The sequence below is a fragment of the Belonocnema kinseyi genome, chromosome 7, assembly GCF_010883055.1.
Source record: "Belonocnema kinseyi isolate 2016_QV_RU_SX_M_011 chromosome 7, B_treatae_v1, whole genome shotgun sequence".
Classification (NCBI taxonomy): Eukaryota; Metazoa; Arthropoda; class Insecta; order Hymenoptera; family Cynipidae; genus Belonocnema; species Belonocnema kinseyi.
Window position 1 is genome coordinate 2,678,735 of NC_046663.1, and position 18,402 is coordinate 2,697,136.

General features: G+C 23.2%; 2 protein-coding genes across 3 annotated transcripts in view; one reads left to right on the forward strand and one right to left on the reverse strand.

Moving 5' to 3' along the window:
- The window catches only part of LOC117177391 (U6 snRNA-associated Sm-like protein LSm5), a 12,214-nt gene extending 6,123 nt beyond the window's left edge, over window positions 1-6,091 (forward strand). The window contains exon 3 of the mRNA XM_033368046.1: window positions 5,985-6,091. Coding sequence (XP_033223937.1) covers window positions 5,985-6,017 — 33 coding nt within the window. The 3' untranslated portion in view covers window positions 6,018-6,091. The remainder of the gene's footprint in view (window positions 1-5,984) is intronic.
- LOC117177390 (serine/threonine-protein kinase mos) overlaps window positions 5,979-18,402 on the reverse strand; it is a 23,762-nt gene continuing 11,338 nt past the window's right edge. For both annotated transcript variants that reach the window (XM_033368045.1, XM_033368044.1), the window contains 2 exons: window positions 13,668-14,053; window positions 5,979-6,405 (listed from right to left, as the gene is read on the reverse strand). In XM_033368045.1, the coding sequence (XP_033223936.1) occupies window positions 6,094-6,405; window positions 13,668-14,053 (698 nt within the window). In that variant the 3' untranslated portion in view covers window positions 5,979-6,093. The remainder of the gene's footprint in view (window positions 6,406-13,667; window positions 14,054-18,402) is intronic.

Sequence of the window (18,402 nt, forward strand, 5' to 3'; positions counted from 1 at the left end):
ATAAATTAAATTTAAATGATTTTCAAGAGATTCTTAGCGATTTCACGTATTTGTGGGAATTTTAAGGTATTTAAGTAATTTCACAAGATTCAAGGATTTTATATCTCTAAGAATGCTAAGTGATTTCAAAAATCTCTAGGTATTTATAAACGGTTTTTTTTCTCGATAACTTTAATGAATAAGTTTAATTTAAATGGTATGCAAAGGCTTTAAGATTTATTAATGGATTGTTACGTTTTCCAAAGATTTAAAAAAAAAACTTTAGGGGATTCTAAAGGACTTTAGGAAATATACAAAATTTCATAAAATTTTTCAGGATTTTCAAATATTTAAAGGTGTTTCTAGATAAATATGAAAAATTAATTAAATTTAATTGATTTTCAAGAGATTCTTAGCGATTGCACATATTTCTAGGGATTTTGAGGCATTTCAAGGAATTTCACAAGGTTCAAGGATTTTATTATATCTCTCAGAATGTTAAGGGATCTCAAAAATTTCTAGCGATTTGTAAACTTTGTTTTCGACAACTTTAATGAATATGTTTTATTTGAGTGATATGCAATGTCTTTCAAATATATTATACTTTTTTAAATGGATTTTTACGTTTACAAAAGATTTCAGGGGATTCTAAAAGATTTAATCAAATGTACAAAATTTCAAATTTAATTGATTTTCAAGAGATTCTTAACCATTCCACAAATTGGTGGGTAATTTAAGGTGTTTTCAGAAATTTAACGAGATTCAAAGATTTCATTAAATCTCCAAAAATGTTAAGGGATTTCAAAAATGTCTAGGGACTTATAAACGGTTTTCCTTATATAACTTTAACTAATAAGTTTAGTTCAAATAATATTCAGGGACTTTCAAACTTATTGTATTTAAAAAAATGGAAATTCAAGTTTTTCATAGATTTCATGAGATTTTAAGGGATTTTAAAGGGTCTTAGGAAAAATGCCCAATTTCATAGAATTTTGTGGGATTTCTAAATAAATATGATAAATAAATGAAATCTAGGGATTTTGAAGTATTTTAAGGAATTTCACCATATTTAAGGATTTTATTATATCTCTAAGAATGTTAAGGGATTTTAAAAATTCTAGGGATTTATATACGGTTTTTTATATATAACTTTAAAAAGTTTTATTTAAAAAACATTCAAAAAACTTTCAAATTTATTATACTTATCTTAAATGGGTGGTTATGTTTTCCAAAGATTTCATGAGATTTTAGCGAATTTTAACAGATTTGACAAAATATACCAAATTTCAAAGAATTTTGTAGGATTTACAAATATTTAAAGGGATTTTAAAGGGATAATTCAATGTCTTTCAAACTTTTTGTATTTTTTAGAATGGAATTTTACGTTTTCCATAGATTTTAGGGGATTCTAAAAGATCTGAGCAAATGTAAAAAATTTCAAATTTAATTGATTTTCAAGAGATTCTTAACGATTTCAAATATTTGCGGGTATTTTAAGGCATTTAAAGAAATTTCACAAGATTCAAAGATTTTATTATATCTCGAAGAATGTTAAGGGATTTCAAAAATGTCTAGGGGTTTATTTACTGTTTTTCTTAGATAACTTTAATTAATAAGTTCAGTTCAAATGATATTTAAGGACTTTCAAACTTTTTGTATTTTTTAAAATGGAATTTTACGTTTCCCATATATTTCAGGAGATTTTACGTTATTCTGAAGGGTCTTAGGAAATATACCAAATTTCATAGAATTTTGTAGGATTTCGAAATATTTTAAAGAATTTCCAGATAAATATGATATTTGATAAATTTTCAAGGGATTCTTAACGATTCTACAGATTTTTAGGTATTTTGAGGTATTTTAAGGAATTTCACAAGATTCAAGGATTTTATATCTCTAAGAATGTTAAGGGATTTCAAAAATTTCCAGGCATTATAAACGGGTTTGTTTTCGACAACTTTAATGAATGAGTTTTATTTAAATGCCGTTCAAAAGGCTTTCAAATTTATTATACTTTTTTTTAATGGAATATTATGTTTTCCGAAGATTTCAAGACATTTTAGGAGATTCTAAAAGTTTAGAGGAAATATACAAAGTTTCGAAGAATTTTGTAGGATTTACAAATATTTTAAGGGATTTCTAGAGAAATATGAAAAATGAATTGAATTGAATTGATTTTCATGAGGTTCTCAGTGATTCTACAGATTTCTAGGTATTTTAAGGAGTTTTACATGATTCAAGGATTTCATTATATCTCTAGGAATGTTAAGGGATTTCAAATATTTCTAGAGATTTATAAACGGTTTTTTTTAGACAATTTTAATGAATATGTTTACTTTAAATGATATTCAAAAGCCTTTTAAACATATTCTACTTTTTTTAAACGGATTTTTACGTTTTCCAAATATTTCAGGAGATTTTAGGGAATTCTAGAAGATTTGAAGAAATATACAAAATTTCAGGGAATTGTAAAAAAATTTGTAGGATTTACAAATATTAAAAGTGTTTCTAGAGAAATATGAAAAATAATTTTAATTTAATTGATTTTCAAGACATTCTTAGCGATTCTACAAATTTCTAGGGATTTTGAGGTATTTTAAGGAATTTTATAGGATTCATGTATTTTATTATATCTCTATGAATGTTAAGGGATTTCAAAAATATCTATGGATTTATAAACGATTTCTTTCAGATAACTTTAATGAATAAATTTAGTTTAAATGATATTCAAGGACTATCAACTATATAGATTTTTTTATAGATTTTTACGTTTTCCAAACATTTGAACAGATTTTAGAGAATTTTAAATGATCTTAGGAAATGTACAAATTTTCCAAGAATTTTGTAGGATTTCCAAATATTTCAAGTGGATTCTAGAGAAATATGAAAAATTAATTCAATTTAATTGATTTTCAAGAGATTCTACAGATTACTAGGGATTTTAAGGAATTTTACAGGATTCAAGAATTTTCTTATATCTCTAAGATTGTTAAGGGATTTCAAAAATATCTAAGGATTTATAAACGATTTCTTTTAGATAACTTTAATGAATAAATTTAGTTTAAATGATATTGAAAGACTATCAAATATATAGATTTGTACGTTTTCCAAAGATTTGAACAGATTTTAGAGAATTTTAAAAGATCTTAGGAAATGTACAAATTTTCCAAGAATTTTGTAGGATTTCCAAATATTTCAAGGGGTTTCAAGGGAAATATGAAAAATTAATGAAACTTAATTGATTTTCAAGAGATTCTACAGATTTCTAGCGATTTTGAGGAATTTTACAGGATTCGACAATTTTATTATATCTCTAAGAATGTTAAGGGATTTCAGAAATATCTAAGGATTTATAAATGATTTCTTTCAGATAACTTTAATTAATAAATTTAGTTTAAATGAGATTCAAGGACTATCAAATATATAGATTTTTTTTATAGATTTTTACGTTTTCCAAAGATTTGAACAGATTGTAGAGAATTTTAAAAGATCTTAGGAAATGTACAAATTTTCCAAGAATTTTGTAGGGTTTCCAAATATTTCAAGGGGTTTCAAGGGAAATATGAAAAATTAATTAAACTTAATTGATTTTCAAGAGATTCTACAGATTTCTAGGGATTTTGAGGAATTTTACAGGACCCAAGAATTTTATTATATCTCTATGAATGTTAAGGGATTTGAGAAATAATTAAGGATTTATAAACGATTTCTTTCAGATAACTTTAATGAATAAATTTAGTTTAAATGAGATTCAAGGACTATCAAATATATAGATTTTTTGATAGATTTTTACGTTTTCCAAAGATTTAAACAGTTTTTAGAGAATTTTAAAAGATCTTAGGAAATGTACAAATTTTCCAAGAATTTTGTAGGGTTTCCAAATATTTCAAGGGGTTTCAAGGGAAATATGAAAAATTAATGAAACTTAATTGATTTTCAAGAGATTCTACAGATTTCTAGGGATTTTGAGGAATTTTACAGGACCCAAGAATTTTATTATATCTCTATGAATGTTAAAGGATTTCAAAAATATCTAGGGATGTATAAACGATTTCTTTCAGATAAATTTAACGAATAAATTTAGTTTAAATGATATTTAAGGTCTATCAAATATATAGATTTGTACGTTTTCCAAAGATTTGAACAGATTTTAGAGAATTTTAAAAGATCTTAGGAAATGTACAAATTTTCGAAGAATTTTGTAGGGTTTCCAAATATTTCAAGGGGTTTCAAGGGAAATATGAAAAATTATTGAAATTTAATTGATTTTCAAGAGATTCTACAGATTTCTAGGGATTTTGAGGAATTTTACAGGATTCGACAATTTTATTATATCTCTAAGAATGTTAAGGGATTTCAGAAATATCTAAGGATTTATAAATGATTTCTTTCAGATAACTTTAATTAATAATTTTAGTTTAAATGAGATTCAAGGACTATCAAATATATAGATTTTTTAATAGATTTTTACGTTTTCCAAAGATTTGAACAGATTGTAGAGAATTTTAAAAGATATTAGGAAATGTACAAATTTTCCAAGAATTTTGTAGGGTTTCCAAATATTTCAAGGGGTTTCAAGGGAAATATGAAAAATTATTGAAATTTAATTGATTTTCAAGAGATTCTACAGATTTCTAGGGATTTTGAGGAATTTTACAGGACCCAAGAATTTTATTATATCTCTAAGAATGTTAAGGGATTTCAGAAATATCTAAGGATTTATAAACGATTTCTTTCAGATAACTTTAATGAATAAATTTAGTTTAAATGAGATTCAAGGACTATCAAATATATAGATTTTTTAATAGATTTTTACGTTTTCCAAAGATTTGAACAGATTGTAGAGAATTTTAAAAGATCTTAGGAAACGTTCAAATTTTCCAAGAATTTTGTAGGGTTTCCAAATATTTCAAGGGGTTTCAAGGGAAATATGAAAAATTATTGAAATTTAATTGATTTTCAAGAGATTCTACAGATTTCTAGGGATTTTGAGGAATTTTACAGGATTCAAGAATATTATTATATCTCTAAGAATGTTAAGGGATTTCAAAAATTTCTAGGGATTTATACAAATATTTAAAGGGATTTCTAGAGAAATATGAAAAATAAATGAAATTTAATTGATTTTCAAGAGTTTCTACAGATTTCTAGGGATTTTGAGGAATTTTACAGGATTCGACAATTTTATTATATCTCTATGAATGTTAAGGGATTTGAGAAATAATTAAGGATTTATAAACGATTTCTTTCAGATAACTTTAATGAATAAATTTAGTTTAAATGAGATTCAAGGACTATCAAATATATAGATTTTTTTATAGATTTTTACGTTTTCCAAAGATTTAAACAGTTTTTAGAGAATTTTAAAAGATCTTAGGAAATGTACAAATTTTCCAAGAATTTTGTAGGGTTTCCAAATATTTCAAGGGAAATATGAAAAATTAATGAAACTTAATTGATTTTCAAGAGATTCTACAGATTTCTAGGGATTTTGAGGAATTTTACAGGATTCAAGAATATTATTATATCTCTAAGAATGTTAAGGGATTTCAAAAATTTCTAGGGATTTATACAAATATTTAAAGGGATTTCTAGAGAAATATGAAAAATAAATGAAATTTAATTGATTTTCAAGAGATTCTACAGATTTCTAGGGATTTTGAGGAATTTTACAGGATTCAACAATTTTATTATATCTCTAAGAATGTTAAGGCAAGAATTGGAATAAGTTTAATTCAATATATATTCAAAGGATTCTAAAATAAATCATTTTGTGTAGTTTATCTATTTTTTACTAAAATTCTTTCAATATTTTTCTATTATTTATTCCAATGCTGATTATCCTATAATTGTTTTCATTATAATAATTTTCAATTTATGAATTTCCCATAATTCATCACATCTTTTGCAATCTTGCAATCTAGCGTGCACCAAAAATCCGAGTAATTAAAACCTCTCGCACGGATCGAAAAGGTTTTTGAGTGACATCCTTCTTTCTCTTTTAGCTCGTTCCCGGAGGAGAAATGCCAGAGACGTAGAAAACAGGAACATCAACTCTTTTTTTCTACTTATAAAAAATTCTCTCTGATAATAAACTACCTCTTTTTGTAAATTCTAATCGTTTTGATGCATCAGCTTGTTCAATTCGCTAATAACAACAATTAGGGCGGGTCTGGATCTCGGATTTTCAGACCACATTTCGGTATACAATTCTTTGTACTTTCCGTTGAATTCGTCGTCGAGATTTTCACTCTTTGGCCTTGCTCCTCGTCCGGTAATATATAAAATAGTGTGTCCGTGGAGTCCTTGAAAGGGCGGTTTTCTGGAAACCATTTGCCATGCCACTACACCCAAGGAATAAATATCTGCGGTCGGAGTTGGTAATTTTCCTCGCACCACTTCAGGTGCTGCGTATCCTGGAGTGCCCTTGAATATAGAAGAAAGGGGTAGAGATTTAATTTTTTAATCTCTCACAAATCTATCCTGACGTCTAAACAAGAAAAGTCACACACCAAACCGCATTTTTTTGGAAATTTTACAAGATTTCAAGGAATTTTTAGTTGATTTCAATAATTTTCAAGGGTTTTTAAAGATTTTTATTTTTTTTTTTTTAATATCTAAGGTAGCAGAAAACTGAAAAAACGGAAATTTACTTCTGGTCACAGAAAAGTTTAAGTTTTCATCATTTTAATTATTTAGGGTAAATTTAGAAAAGTGATTTCTACTTTGTTTAGAGTCGCAAATTTTTCTGATTATCTCAGCTTACTTTAATTGAATCATAAAATATGACATTTTTATTATTCTTTTATTATCAGAAAAACTTTTTGCAAAACCTTTTTAGAAATAAGTTATTGCTTTTATTTTAGGACAGGGAGTTTCCGTACCGAAATATAATTTCAGATGGAGCAGGGAATTTATTAAAAGAATTTTGTTGAAGGAGAAGTTGAAGATTCATCATTTTAATTAAAAATTCATCTCTGGTTGAAAATGTAATAACTTTGTTGAAAGTCAATTTTTTAAACTAAAAATTCAACTATTCCAGTCGAAAATTTGACTATTTTACTGAAAATCCATTTTATTTGAAGAATTACATTTTTATCCAAAAAAACTCATCTTTTTCCTATAAAATTAATCTTTTTCCTATAAAATTCACCTTTTTCGTATAAAATTCATCTTCTTTGAAAAATTAAAAAATTCCCTTTTTTCGCAGAAAATTAATCTTTACTTGCAGTCTTTATTTGAAAATGCAACTATTTCTGTAAAAAATTTACATATTTTGTCAAGAAATATTTTTTTTTGTAGTTAATTTACTTTTTCTTTGCAAAGTAATTCTTCTTCTTGAAAAATTCTCCTTTTTGTTGAAGGAGAAGTTAAAGATTAATCATTTTAATTAAAAATTCATCTCTGGTTGAAAATGTAATAACTTTGTTGAAAGTTAATTTTTTAAACTAAAAATTCAACTATTCCAGTAGAAAATTGGACTATTTTGATGAAAATCCATTATTTTTTTTTTGAAGAATTAGATTTTTATCCAAAAAAATGCATCTTTTTCCTATAAAATTCACCTTTTTCGTATAAAATTCATCTTCTTTGAAAAATTGAAAAATTCCCTTTTTTTCGCAGAAAATTAATCTTTACTTGCAGTCTTTATTTGAAAATGCAACTATTTCGTTAAAAAATTTATATATTTTGTCAAGAAGTATTTTTTTTTGTAATTAATTTACTTTTTCTTTGCAAAGTAATGCTTCTTCTTGAAAAATTCTCCTTTTTGTTGAAGGAGAAGTTAAAGATTAATCATTTTAATTAAAAATTCATCTCTGGTTGAAAATGTAATAACTTTGTTGAAAGTTAATTTTTTAAACTAAAAATTCAACTATTCCAGTAGAAAATTTGACTATTTTGCTGAAAATCCGTTTTTTTTTCAAGAATTAGATTTTTATCCAAAAATTTTATTTTTGGTTGAAAATGTATCATTTTCGGGTGAAACTTCAATATTTGGTTTAAAATTGATATTTTTTATTTATAAACTAAACTGGTTGTTTGATAATTTATGTAATATTTGAAAAATGCGCTGTTTTGCAGAAAATTAATCTTTTTCGTATAAAATTTAACTATTCCAGTTGAAGATTCATAATTTTAGTTGAAAATTCATCAGTGTGTTCAAAAATTATTTCCTTGAACTAAAATTTTGTAACCCATGTTTGGTTTGAAATTGATCTTTTTTAGTTAAAAACTCAACAATCTGGATTAAAATTGTCTTTTTTGTTTGCAAATTCAACTATTTCGTTAAAAATTTTTACATATTTTGTAAAAAAATATAATTTTGTTGTAGTTAATTAACTTTTTATTTGCAAAGTAGATGTTCTTGATAAAAAATTCTCCTGTTCAGTTAAAATGCAACCATTTGATTTAAGGAAAAACTCTTTTATTAAAAATTATTTTTTTGGTTAAAGATTAATCATTTTAATTAAAAATTCATCTCTGGTTGAAAATGTAATAACTTTGTTGAAAGTTAATTTTTTAAACTAAAAATTCAACTATTTCAGTAGAAAATTCGACTATTTTGTTGAAAATCCATTTTTTTGTTGTTAAGAATTAAATTTTTATCAAAAAAATTAAATATTCTATTTTTTATTGAAAATTTATCATTTTTGGGTGAAAATTCAATATTTGGTTTTAAATTGATATTTTTTATTTAGAAACTGAACTGGTTGTTTGAAAATTTATGAAATTTGAGAAAAATTAATCTTTTTCGTATAAAATTCATCTGCTTTGAAAAATTGAAAAATTCGTTTTTTTTCCAGAAAATTAATCTTTACTGTTGAAAATAATCTTTTTTGTATAAAATTCAACTATTCCAGTTGAAAATTCATAATTTTAGTTGATAATTCATCAGTATGGTTAAAAGTCGTTTTTTTTTTAGTTGAAAATTCAACTTTTTCGTTAAAAATTTACAAATTTTGTCAAGAAATATATTTTTTTGTAGTTAATTAACTTTTTCTTTGCAAAGTAAATCTTCTTGTTGAAAAATTCTGCTTTTTGTTGAAGGAGAAGTTGAAGATTCATCATTTTAATTAAAAATTCATCTCTGAAAATGTAATAACTTTGTTAAAAGTAAATTTTTTGACTAAAAATTAAACTTTTCCAGTAGAAAATTGGAATATTTCGCTGAAAATTCATTTTTTTTTTTTTAAGAATTAGATATTTATCCAAAAATTTAAATATTCTATTTTTGTTTGAAAAGGTATCATTTTTGGGTTAAAATTCAATATTTGGTTGAAAACTAATATTTTTTTATTTATAAGCTAAACTAGTTGATTGAAAATTTATGAACATTGTGAAAAATTAATCCTTTTCGTATAAAATTCATCTTATTTGCTTTTGTTAAAAATGATATTTTTAACAGAAAGTTGAACCATCCTATTTTTTGTTGAAAATGTATTTTTTATTGGATAAAAATTTAAATATTTGTTTGAAAATTGATATTTTGTATTTAGAAAGTTGTTTTTGATCATTTATGTAATTTTTGGAAAATTCTCTTTGTGTAAAACTCAACTATTCCAGTTGAAGATTCATAATTTTAGTTTTTTGAAACCCATTTTAGGTTTAAAATTCAACTATTTCGTTAAAAAAATTACATAGGTTTTCAAAAAAACCATTTTTTTTGTAGTTAATTAAATTTTTCTTTGCAGAGTAAATCTTTTTGTTAAAAAATTCTCCTTTTCAGTTAAAAATGCAACTATTTGGTTAAAAGATAAACTTTTTTATTAAAAAATTTATTTTCGTTGAAGATTCATCATTTTAATTAAAAATTCTTCTCTCGTTGAATTAGATTTTTATCAAAAAATGTAAATATTTTGTTTTTGATTGAAAATGTATCATTTTTGGGTGAAAACTCAAATATTTGGTTGAAAATTGATATTTTTTTATTTAGAAACTAAACTAGTTATTTCAAAATTTATGAACCTTTTGAAAAATTAATCTTTTTGTAGAAAATTAATATTTATGGTTGAAAAATAATATTTTTCCTATCAAATTCATCTTTTTCGTATAAAATTCATCTTATTTGCTTTTGTTAAGAATGATATTTTTAACAGAAAGTTGAACCATCTTATTTTTTGTTGAAAATGTATTTTTTATTGGATAAAAATTTAAATATTTGTTTGAACATAATTTTAGTCGAAAATTCCTCAGTTTCACCCATTTTCGGTTTAAAATTGATCTGTTCTCGTTCAAAATTCGACAATTTGGAATAAAATTTGGTCTTTTTTAATTCAAAGTTCCACTATTTCAATGAAAAAATTTCATATTTAGTCAAAAAATCTATTTTTTTTGTAGTTAATTAACTTTTCCTTTGCAAAGTAAATCTTCTTGTTAAAAAATTCTCTATTTCAGTTAAAAATTAAAGTATTCTATTTAAATATTTATCATTTCAGTTAAAAATTCATCTTTTAGGTTGGAAATAAAATACTTGGTTGAAAGTTAATCTTTTGTATTGAAACTAAAATTTTTTTTTTAAATATGAGCTTTTTGGTTCAAAACTTTTTTTTTCTTTGGGTAGAAAACAATTTTTTTTCCGAATATTAAAAAAAAAATTGATTAGAAATTTGTTTATTCTTTGGTTTAATTTTTTTTAAACTGAAAATGTAACTATTATTCCAGTTTAATATTCCATAGATTAGTTCAAAATTCATCTGTTGGGTTAAAAATTAATTTTTTTTAATTTAAAAGTTAATTAATTATTTATGTTTTGGTTGACAATTTATCTTTTATAGTAAAAATTAATTTTTGGTTGAAAATTCACTGTTTTATTCAAAAGATATGAAATATTTTAGGATATCTAGAAAAGAATTTTTATCTGATTTTAGTAACTTAATGGGATTTCAAAGGATTTGAAATATTTTATTTGTAAAGCATACAATAAATTATCAATTGATCTCAATAAAATGAAGGATTTGAGTGAATTTTTAAAAATTCGAAGGAATTTTTAGGAGGTCTAAAAAAATGTCCAGGGATTTCAAAAAATGTTAAAAAATGTTAAAAATATTTTAGGGCATTTTAAAAGATTAAAAAATAATTTTCAACTGATATCAGTAATTTAATGGGACTTCGAAGGATTTGAAATATTTTAGAGTACTTTTAATAAATTTTATTAATATGAAGGGATTAAAATTTTTTTTAATTCAAAGGAATTTTCGAGAGCTCTTGAAAATTCACAAGGATTTCAAAAATTTTTTAAGGTTTTTAAATATTTTAGGGTATTTTTAATAAATTTTAATAAGATAAAGTAATTTTAAATGATTTTTTGTAAAAATGAATTTTTTTGGTTGAAAATTCAACAGTTGGCCAGTTTTTTTCTCACTTGATATAAAAATCTTTATTATTTGAAAATTCCAATCATGTTGAAAAGTCATATTTTTTGGCCGAATTCAACTGTTTTCGATTTAAAAAATTGACATTTCTTTGGTTTGAAATATCAATTACTACATTTTTTGGTCAGAATCTATGTTTTATTGAATGAGAATTTAATTATGACAATTTTTTTGTTTCAAAATTAATTTTTAGAACGAAATTAAATACTAAATTTTAGTTTTATTCAAAAATACATTATTTGTAAGATAATTTTTAAATGCAATTTAAATGTTATAATATTTTAACTATTATTTGAAATTATTATTATTATTAAAAATAACTAAATTTTTGTTTTTTAAATAAAAAATTTAACTAATCAATTTTTAGGTAAAAAATTATGTGTTTTTTTAGATAAAATATGGACTTTTTTGTCCAAATTAATCTGCTTGGATGAAAATTAAACTATTTCAGTTGAAGATTTATCATTTTAGTTGAAAATTCATCTATTTATTTTTAGCATGTTATAGTCTCGAACTGAATTTAAATTAATTCAAATTGAAAATTTATCATTTTGGTCGAAAATTATTAATTTTTTTTTAACTGAAAATTTAACTATTTCATTTTTTGTTAAAATTTTGTACTTTTTAGTTAAAAATTAAACTATTTGGTTAAAAATTTGCTTTTTTTAGTTGAAAATTGTTGAAAAATTTTATTGTTTGCTAGAGAATTAATCTTCTTGTTCGAAAATTAATTTTTTTTAAATAAAAAATCATCTATTATAATTCAAGATTTATTCTTTTGGTTCAAAAGTCTGCTATTAAAATAGCCACTCTTTCATTTTTGGTTGAATACTGTTCTTTTTTTAGTTGAATATTCAACTATTTGGTTTAAAATTTATGTATTTTGTTCAAAAAATCGTCTTTTTGGTAAGCAATTAAACTTATTGTTTAAAAATTAATTTTCTTGTTAAAAAATGTATCTTCATTAAAAATTCAAGTATTGCCGTTAAATATTTGTAATTTTAGTTGAAAATTCATCCTTTTGTTTAAAAATAAAAAAAATGGTTGAAAGTTGAAATCTTTGATTAAAAAATAAAAATGTTGTTTTAAAATACATCTAATCCATATGAAGATTCATAATTTTAGTTGACAATTTATCGCATTGTTTGAAATATTGTTTATTTATTGTTTGGTGTAAAATTAATTTTTTTAACTGAAAAATGTATTTTTATGTATTTTGCTGAAAAATCTTTCTTGTTAAAAAATTCATCTTCCCGTTTGAAAATTCATCTTTCTGTGAATGAAAATTAAATTATTCTAGTCAAATATTCCTAGTTTTAGTTAAAAATTTATCAGTTTCTTTGAAAATTAATTTTTTAACTTTAAATTGATTTAACTTCAAACTTCAATTGTTGGAAAATTGTCTCCTTTGGTTCAAAATACAGCTATTTCATAGAAAAATAATACATTTAGTTAAAAAATCGTTTTTTGTGGAAAATTAATGTTTTTGTTTTAAAATTAATCTTCTTGTTTGAACATTTATCTTTTCAGTTGAAAATTCCAGCATTGCAGTTAAATATTAATCATTTTAGTTTAAAATTCTTTTTTTTTAATAAAACTACTTGGTTGAAAGTTTTTTTTTTATTCATCTATTCCAATTCAAATTTTTTTATTATTTTTTGTATGGAAAGTTAATTTTGTTTTAACTGAAAATTTAAGTACATATTCCAATTTATGTTGAAAACTATTATTTTTCTGCTTAGAAATTTAATTATTGGTTTGTAAATTTATCTTTTTTAGTTGAAAATTCAACTATTTGGTTGAAAATTGAACTCTTGTTAAAAATTCATCTCTCTGGTTGAAAATGCAATATTTTAACATTAATTTTTTCCTAAATATGCACTGACTTTTAAATATAAAAAGATAAAATAAAAATTTGTTTAAATTATTAACCAAATTTATGAACTTTAGAGACAAAAATTAAAGAAATTCATTTGAAAAATGCGAAATATTTTCTATTAATTTAAAAATAATGCTAGCTGATAAGTTTAAATTTTTTAGAAAGAAATATTTTAGATGTAGATGAATCCATTAATTGGAAAATAATTAAGATATGGTTGTCCGTAAAATTGTCTGTTAATTTATTTATAAACAAAATTTGAATAGGAACTGAATTATATTCAACTTTTTTTAATAAAATATTCATCTCTTTGGTTTAAAAATTCAGCAATTTAGTTAAAATTGAGTCCGAGCCCTGTAGACTTTTTAATTTCATAGCTATTTTACTTTTTCATTTGAAATTTTCAGTTTATATTTTACATTAATTCATAAACCCACGTGTAAAGTATGTAGAATACAGGGTTCGTTGATGAGAATAGAGCTTCCAAAATCCGCAAGCTTAGGCTGCCCATCAACGCCCATCAAAATATTTTTTGGTTTAACATCTGCATGCACAATTCCTGCATTATGGCAAAATCTGAGAGCACCAGCAACTCCTTTCCAGATAAAAATCCTTTCCTTCCTTTTCAGAGGAGATTTTTCAAGTCTTTCTTGAAGAGAAGATGTACACAATTCCATCGTTATCAGCGATAAAGTATCTCCTTCCTCGATTGCCAGGACTTTGATGATGTTATCGTGAATTAAGGAAGCTGCATGTTTTTCCGCAATTAGAGATAAATCACTGTGCTTTTTGCGATCGATTATTTTAGCAGCCACCTTGTGTCCTATTAAATAAAAATTCCTCAATTTTTCAAACTATAGGGATCACAGCCTTTTTGAATTCCCTTTTTTTTCATCCTTAAGACTCTCCAAATGACTTGGGTTTTCTCCAGATCCATAATACGTCTAAAAGAATGGATTTTTTAAGGTAATATTTTTATTATATGATCTAAAGGCAATTATATGGACCGGAACGGAGAGATTTTTTCGAAAAATATTCCTGTTTTTTTTGTGATTGATAATTGATTTTTTGCGCCTGTAAAGCGGAACACGCTAGCTATTGTGTATGCCGTGCTGCATGCAGTCACCCAGTCTAGTTTCAAGTCGGATAAAAATAATAAAAACAATCACAAGGAGGATATTATATATGATATATTTGCGAAAAATTATCATTATATGTTATTATTTACTTTTTTAATTGTATTGTATAATATTTTTAAATTATGAATGCAACCAGGTATACAAAATAACTAGCATGTTGCATTTCACAGGCCCAAAAATACTCAATTTTAAATTTAAAAAAAAAAATCGAAAAAATCTCTACGTTCCGACAGTTTTAATTGCACTTTGGATTCTGTGGTTGAAATATTACATTTGAAAATGCATTCTTATAGACGTATTATGGATCAGGTGAAAACCCTAGTCATTTTAAGAGCCTTAAGGAATCGCCTTTTTTTAATGACTTTTTAAAGATAAAGTCACTGTAGTCACTTTTTTAAATGAAAAGATGGAAAAACTCTCAATTCAAAAAATAAATTTTCAAAAAAGTATTTTCAAATAAAATTTATATTTTGGTTTTTTAAATTTTCAATCAAAAAGGTTACTTTTCTACTAAAAAAAGGCAAATTTTCAACTAAAGTCATGATTTTTCAACCGAAAATAGAATAGTTAAATTTTCATTTGAAAATAACATAAAGAAAAACAAAATTTCACCAAAAATAAGAGGAATTTTTAACCAATAAAATACAAGAAATTTTGAACCGCAAAAATTAATTTTCAATAAAAAAAAGTATTTTCAACAAAATAGTTAATTTTTTTAACAAAATGTTTAATTTTCAACCAAAGAGCTAAATTTTCTACTAAAAAAAGGGTTTTAAAAAAAAGACACTTTTCTTTCAATAAATTAATCCCTGGGTTAACCACTATCGAATTTAGATCTATAAATATTTATTAATTTTTTAAAACGATTTTGAAATATTTTAGGGTATTTTAAAGGGTTCCTAAAATTTTAAAGATATTTAAGTAATTTGAAGGGATTTCAAATAATTTCAAAGATTTTAACAGGGTTGTTCAAAAAAGATTTAAAGTACTTTTGAAACCTTTAAAAAATGTCAAGATATTTAAAAATGTTTTTAAGGATTTGAAATATTTGAGAGTATTTTAAAAGGTTCTAAGGAATTTTCAATTGATTTCAGTAATTTATTGTGAGATTTTAAAGCATTTGATAATATATTTTAGCAGATTCCAAGAATTTTTAATTCATTTCCATAATATAATATGGGATTTTAAATAAAGGATTTAAAATATTTTAGGGTATTTTGAAAGATTCCAAGGCATTAATATTTTAGGTTTTTTAAAAGTATTCCAATGAATTGTCAATTACTTTTAAATAATTTTTTTATCTTTTTTGGTTAAAAGTGGAACTACTTTGTCCAAAATTTCGTTTCTTTGGTTAATGATTCAATACTTTAATTTTAAAAAAATTGTTTCGTGGAAAATTGAACTTTTTTAAAAAAGTGCCTTTTTGTTTAAAAATTAATGTTTTTAAACTAACGATTGAACTATTTTATGTTTCGTTGAAAACTGATATTTTTTTAATTGAGAATTTTTGTATTTTTCTGAAAACTCGTCTTTTTTGCTAAAAATTTAAAATTATATTTTTCGGTTCAAAATTCATGTATTTTATTAAAAATTTACCTTTTTCGCAGAAAATAGCTATTTTTAATAGAAAATTTAATCGTTTTAGTTGAGAGTTTAACTATTTTGTTGAATAATCGTTTTCTTTTTATAAATTTATTTTATTTTAAAAATTGTCTTGGTAGAAATTTAATTTTTTTGGTTGAAATTTCTCCTTATTTTTGGTGAAAAATTCATGTCTTCTGTTGAAAATTTGCCTTTTTTAGTAGAAAAGTAACCTTTTTGATTGAAAATTTAAAAAACCAAAATATAATTTTTTTTTAAATATTTGGTTGAAAATTTAAGTTTTTAATTGAAAGTTTTTCCATCCTATTCTTTTGGGAACATTATTTATCTTTTTTCTGTTAAAAATTACTCATTTTGTTGAAAATTCCATTATTTTGGTATAGAATTCACATTTTTGGGTTCAAAATTAAACACTTTTTAAAAAATTCTCTTTTTTGCTTTAAAATTCAACAATTTTGAAGGAAATTACCTTTTTTATTTAAAAAATTTACATATTCTGACTGAAAAATCAACTGTTTTTCAGAAAACTCTGTTTTTTTTTGTTTGAAAAATAAACACTTTTGATGAAATTTTTTTCTTTGTGAACATAAAAATCTTTGGTATATGAAAATTTAACTCTTTTGTTAAGAAAATTCTACTTCTTGATTTTAAATTGAATTTTTAACCAAGAAGATTAATTTTTAAGAAACAAGATAGTTGACTTTTTTAACAGAGAAGAATTATTGTCTACCAAAAGGCAAATTTCCTACAAAATACATAAATTTTTAATTAAAAAAAAAAATTCAAACCAAAAATATAATACTTGAATTTTCAGTTGAAATAATAATTTAAAATAATTGAATTTTCAACCAAATGGCTGAATTTTCAATAAATAAAATTAATCTTTAACAAAAAAGACGATTTTTTAACAAAACACATGAATTTTCGAGTTAAAAGGTAAGTTTCAACAAAAAATGGCATAGTTCCATATTCAGTTTAAAAAATCAATTTTTAAACAAATAAAATTTATTTTTTACAAAATAGTTATATTTTCAACCAAAAAGATACGAGTCATAATTTAATACATAACTTTAACCAAATAGTCAACTTTTAAACAAAGAAATTATTTTTCAACAAAATACATGAATTTTTAAATAAAAAAAGATAACATTTTAACCAAAAATAGAATAGTTGAATTATCAGTTGATATAATAAATTGAAATAATTGATTTTTCAATCTAAAAATATATAAACTTTCAACCAAAAATGGCATAGTTATATTTTCAGTTTAAAAAATTGATTTTTAATAGCAAAGAAGTATTTTCAACAAAATATACGAACTTTCAACCAAAATGGTTGATAGTTCAAGGTGACTGCTGGCTCAAGAAACCCGGAAAATGACAGGGAATTTTATGGGATCGGGGAAAACAGGGAAATGACTGCGAATTTATTTTTTCATCGGGAATTTTACAAAATCTTTAGAATAAAAATTTTGTCCAACTTTAATTGCAACCGTTTTTAAATAATTTCCTAAATTGTAATTTTTATAAATTATATCACTTAGTTTAGAATGCTTAATCCGAAAATCTTTCAATTTAAAAATTTTCCATTTTAGATTTTTTATTTTTAAGCATATATTTTAATTTAAAGAATTTTAAAATGCAATTTTGAAAATTTAAACAATTAAAAATTAAAAGCATTTGAAGTTGAAAATTTTTGATAAAAAACAGTTTTATTTTATCAACTGTAAATGTGAATAAATAAATTATTTAAAAAATGGATCTGTACTCCAAGTATAGAAATCTGATCAAAAATTGACTTGACCAAACAATTCTGGTTCCGTTCAAAATTTGAGAATTTCCAGATTGTAATTGTTTCAATCCGAAAGTCTTGATAAGAATTCAAATTAATATATCATTTATTCCGATAATTTTGTTTTCAAATAAAAATTTTCATGATTTATCAATAATATATTTTCAATTCAGAGTTTCAGGTCTTCCTTTATATTATTTTTTATATTAAATTTAACAAATAAATTTATTAATATATTATTTCTATTAACTTTTCCAACTATTGAAAAGTGTAAAATGCATTTTACTATTTTCAACTTAAAAATAAATCCATAATAATATAGTCATGATTAAAGGTTTTTTTATCAAATTTAAAATATTGTTTGAATGTAAATTATTTATTTTTTAACCCATTTAATTTGAGATTTTTTAATGTAGAAAAAGAATAATTATTTAATATTTAGCAATATTTCACTGTTCATTTAAGACGAGTAAATTGAAACCAAATATTTCAAAGAAAACAATTTGAAACTGAATTGTTTTACATAGAAAGCTTTGAATATACAGGGTGGACACGCTGGGGCTTACATACATGGCGAGTTGAATGCTACCCGAATTGCACAGCAGCAGAGGAGAAGCCATTATACAGGGGTATTTTCATA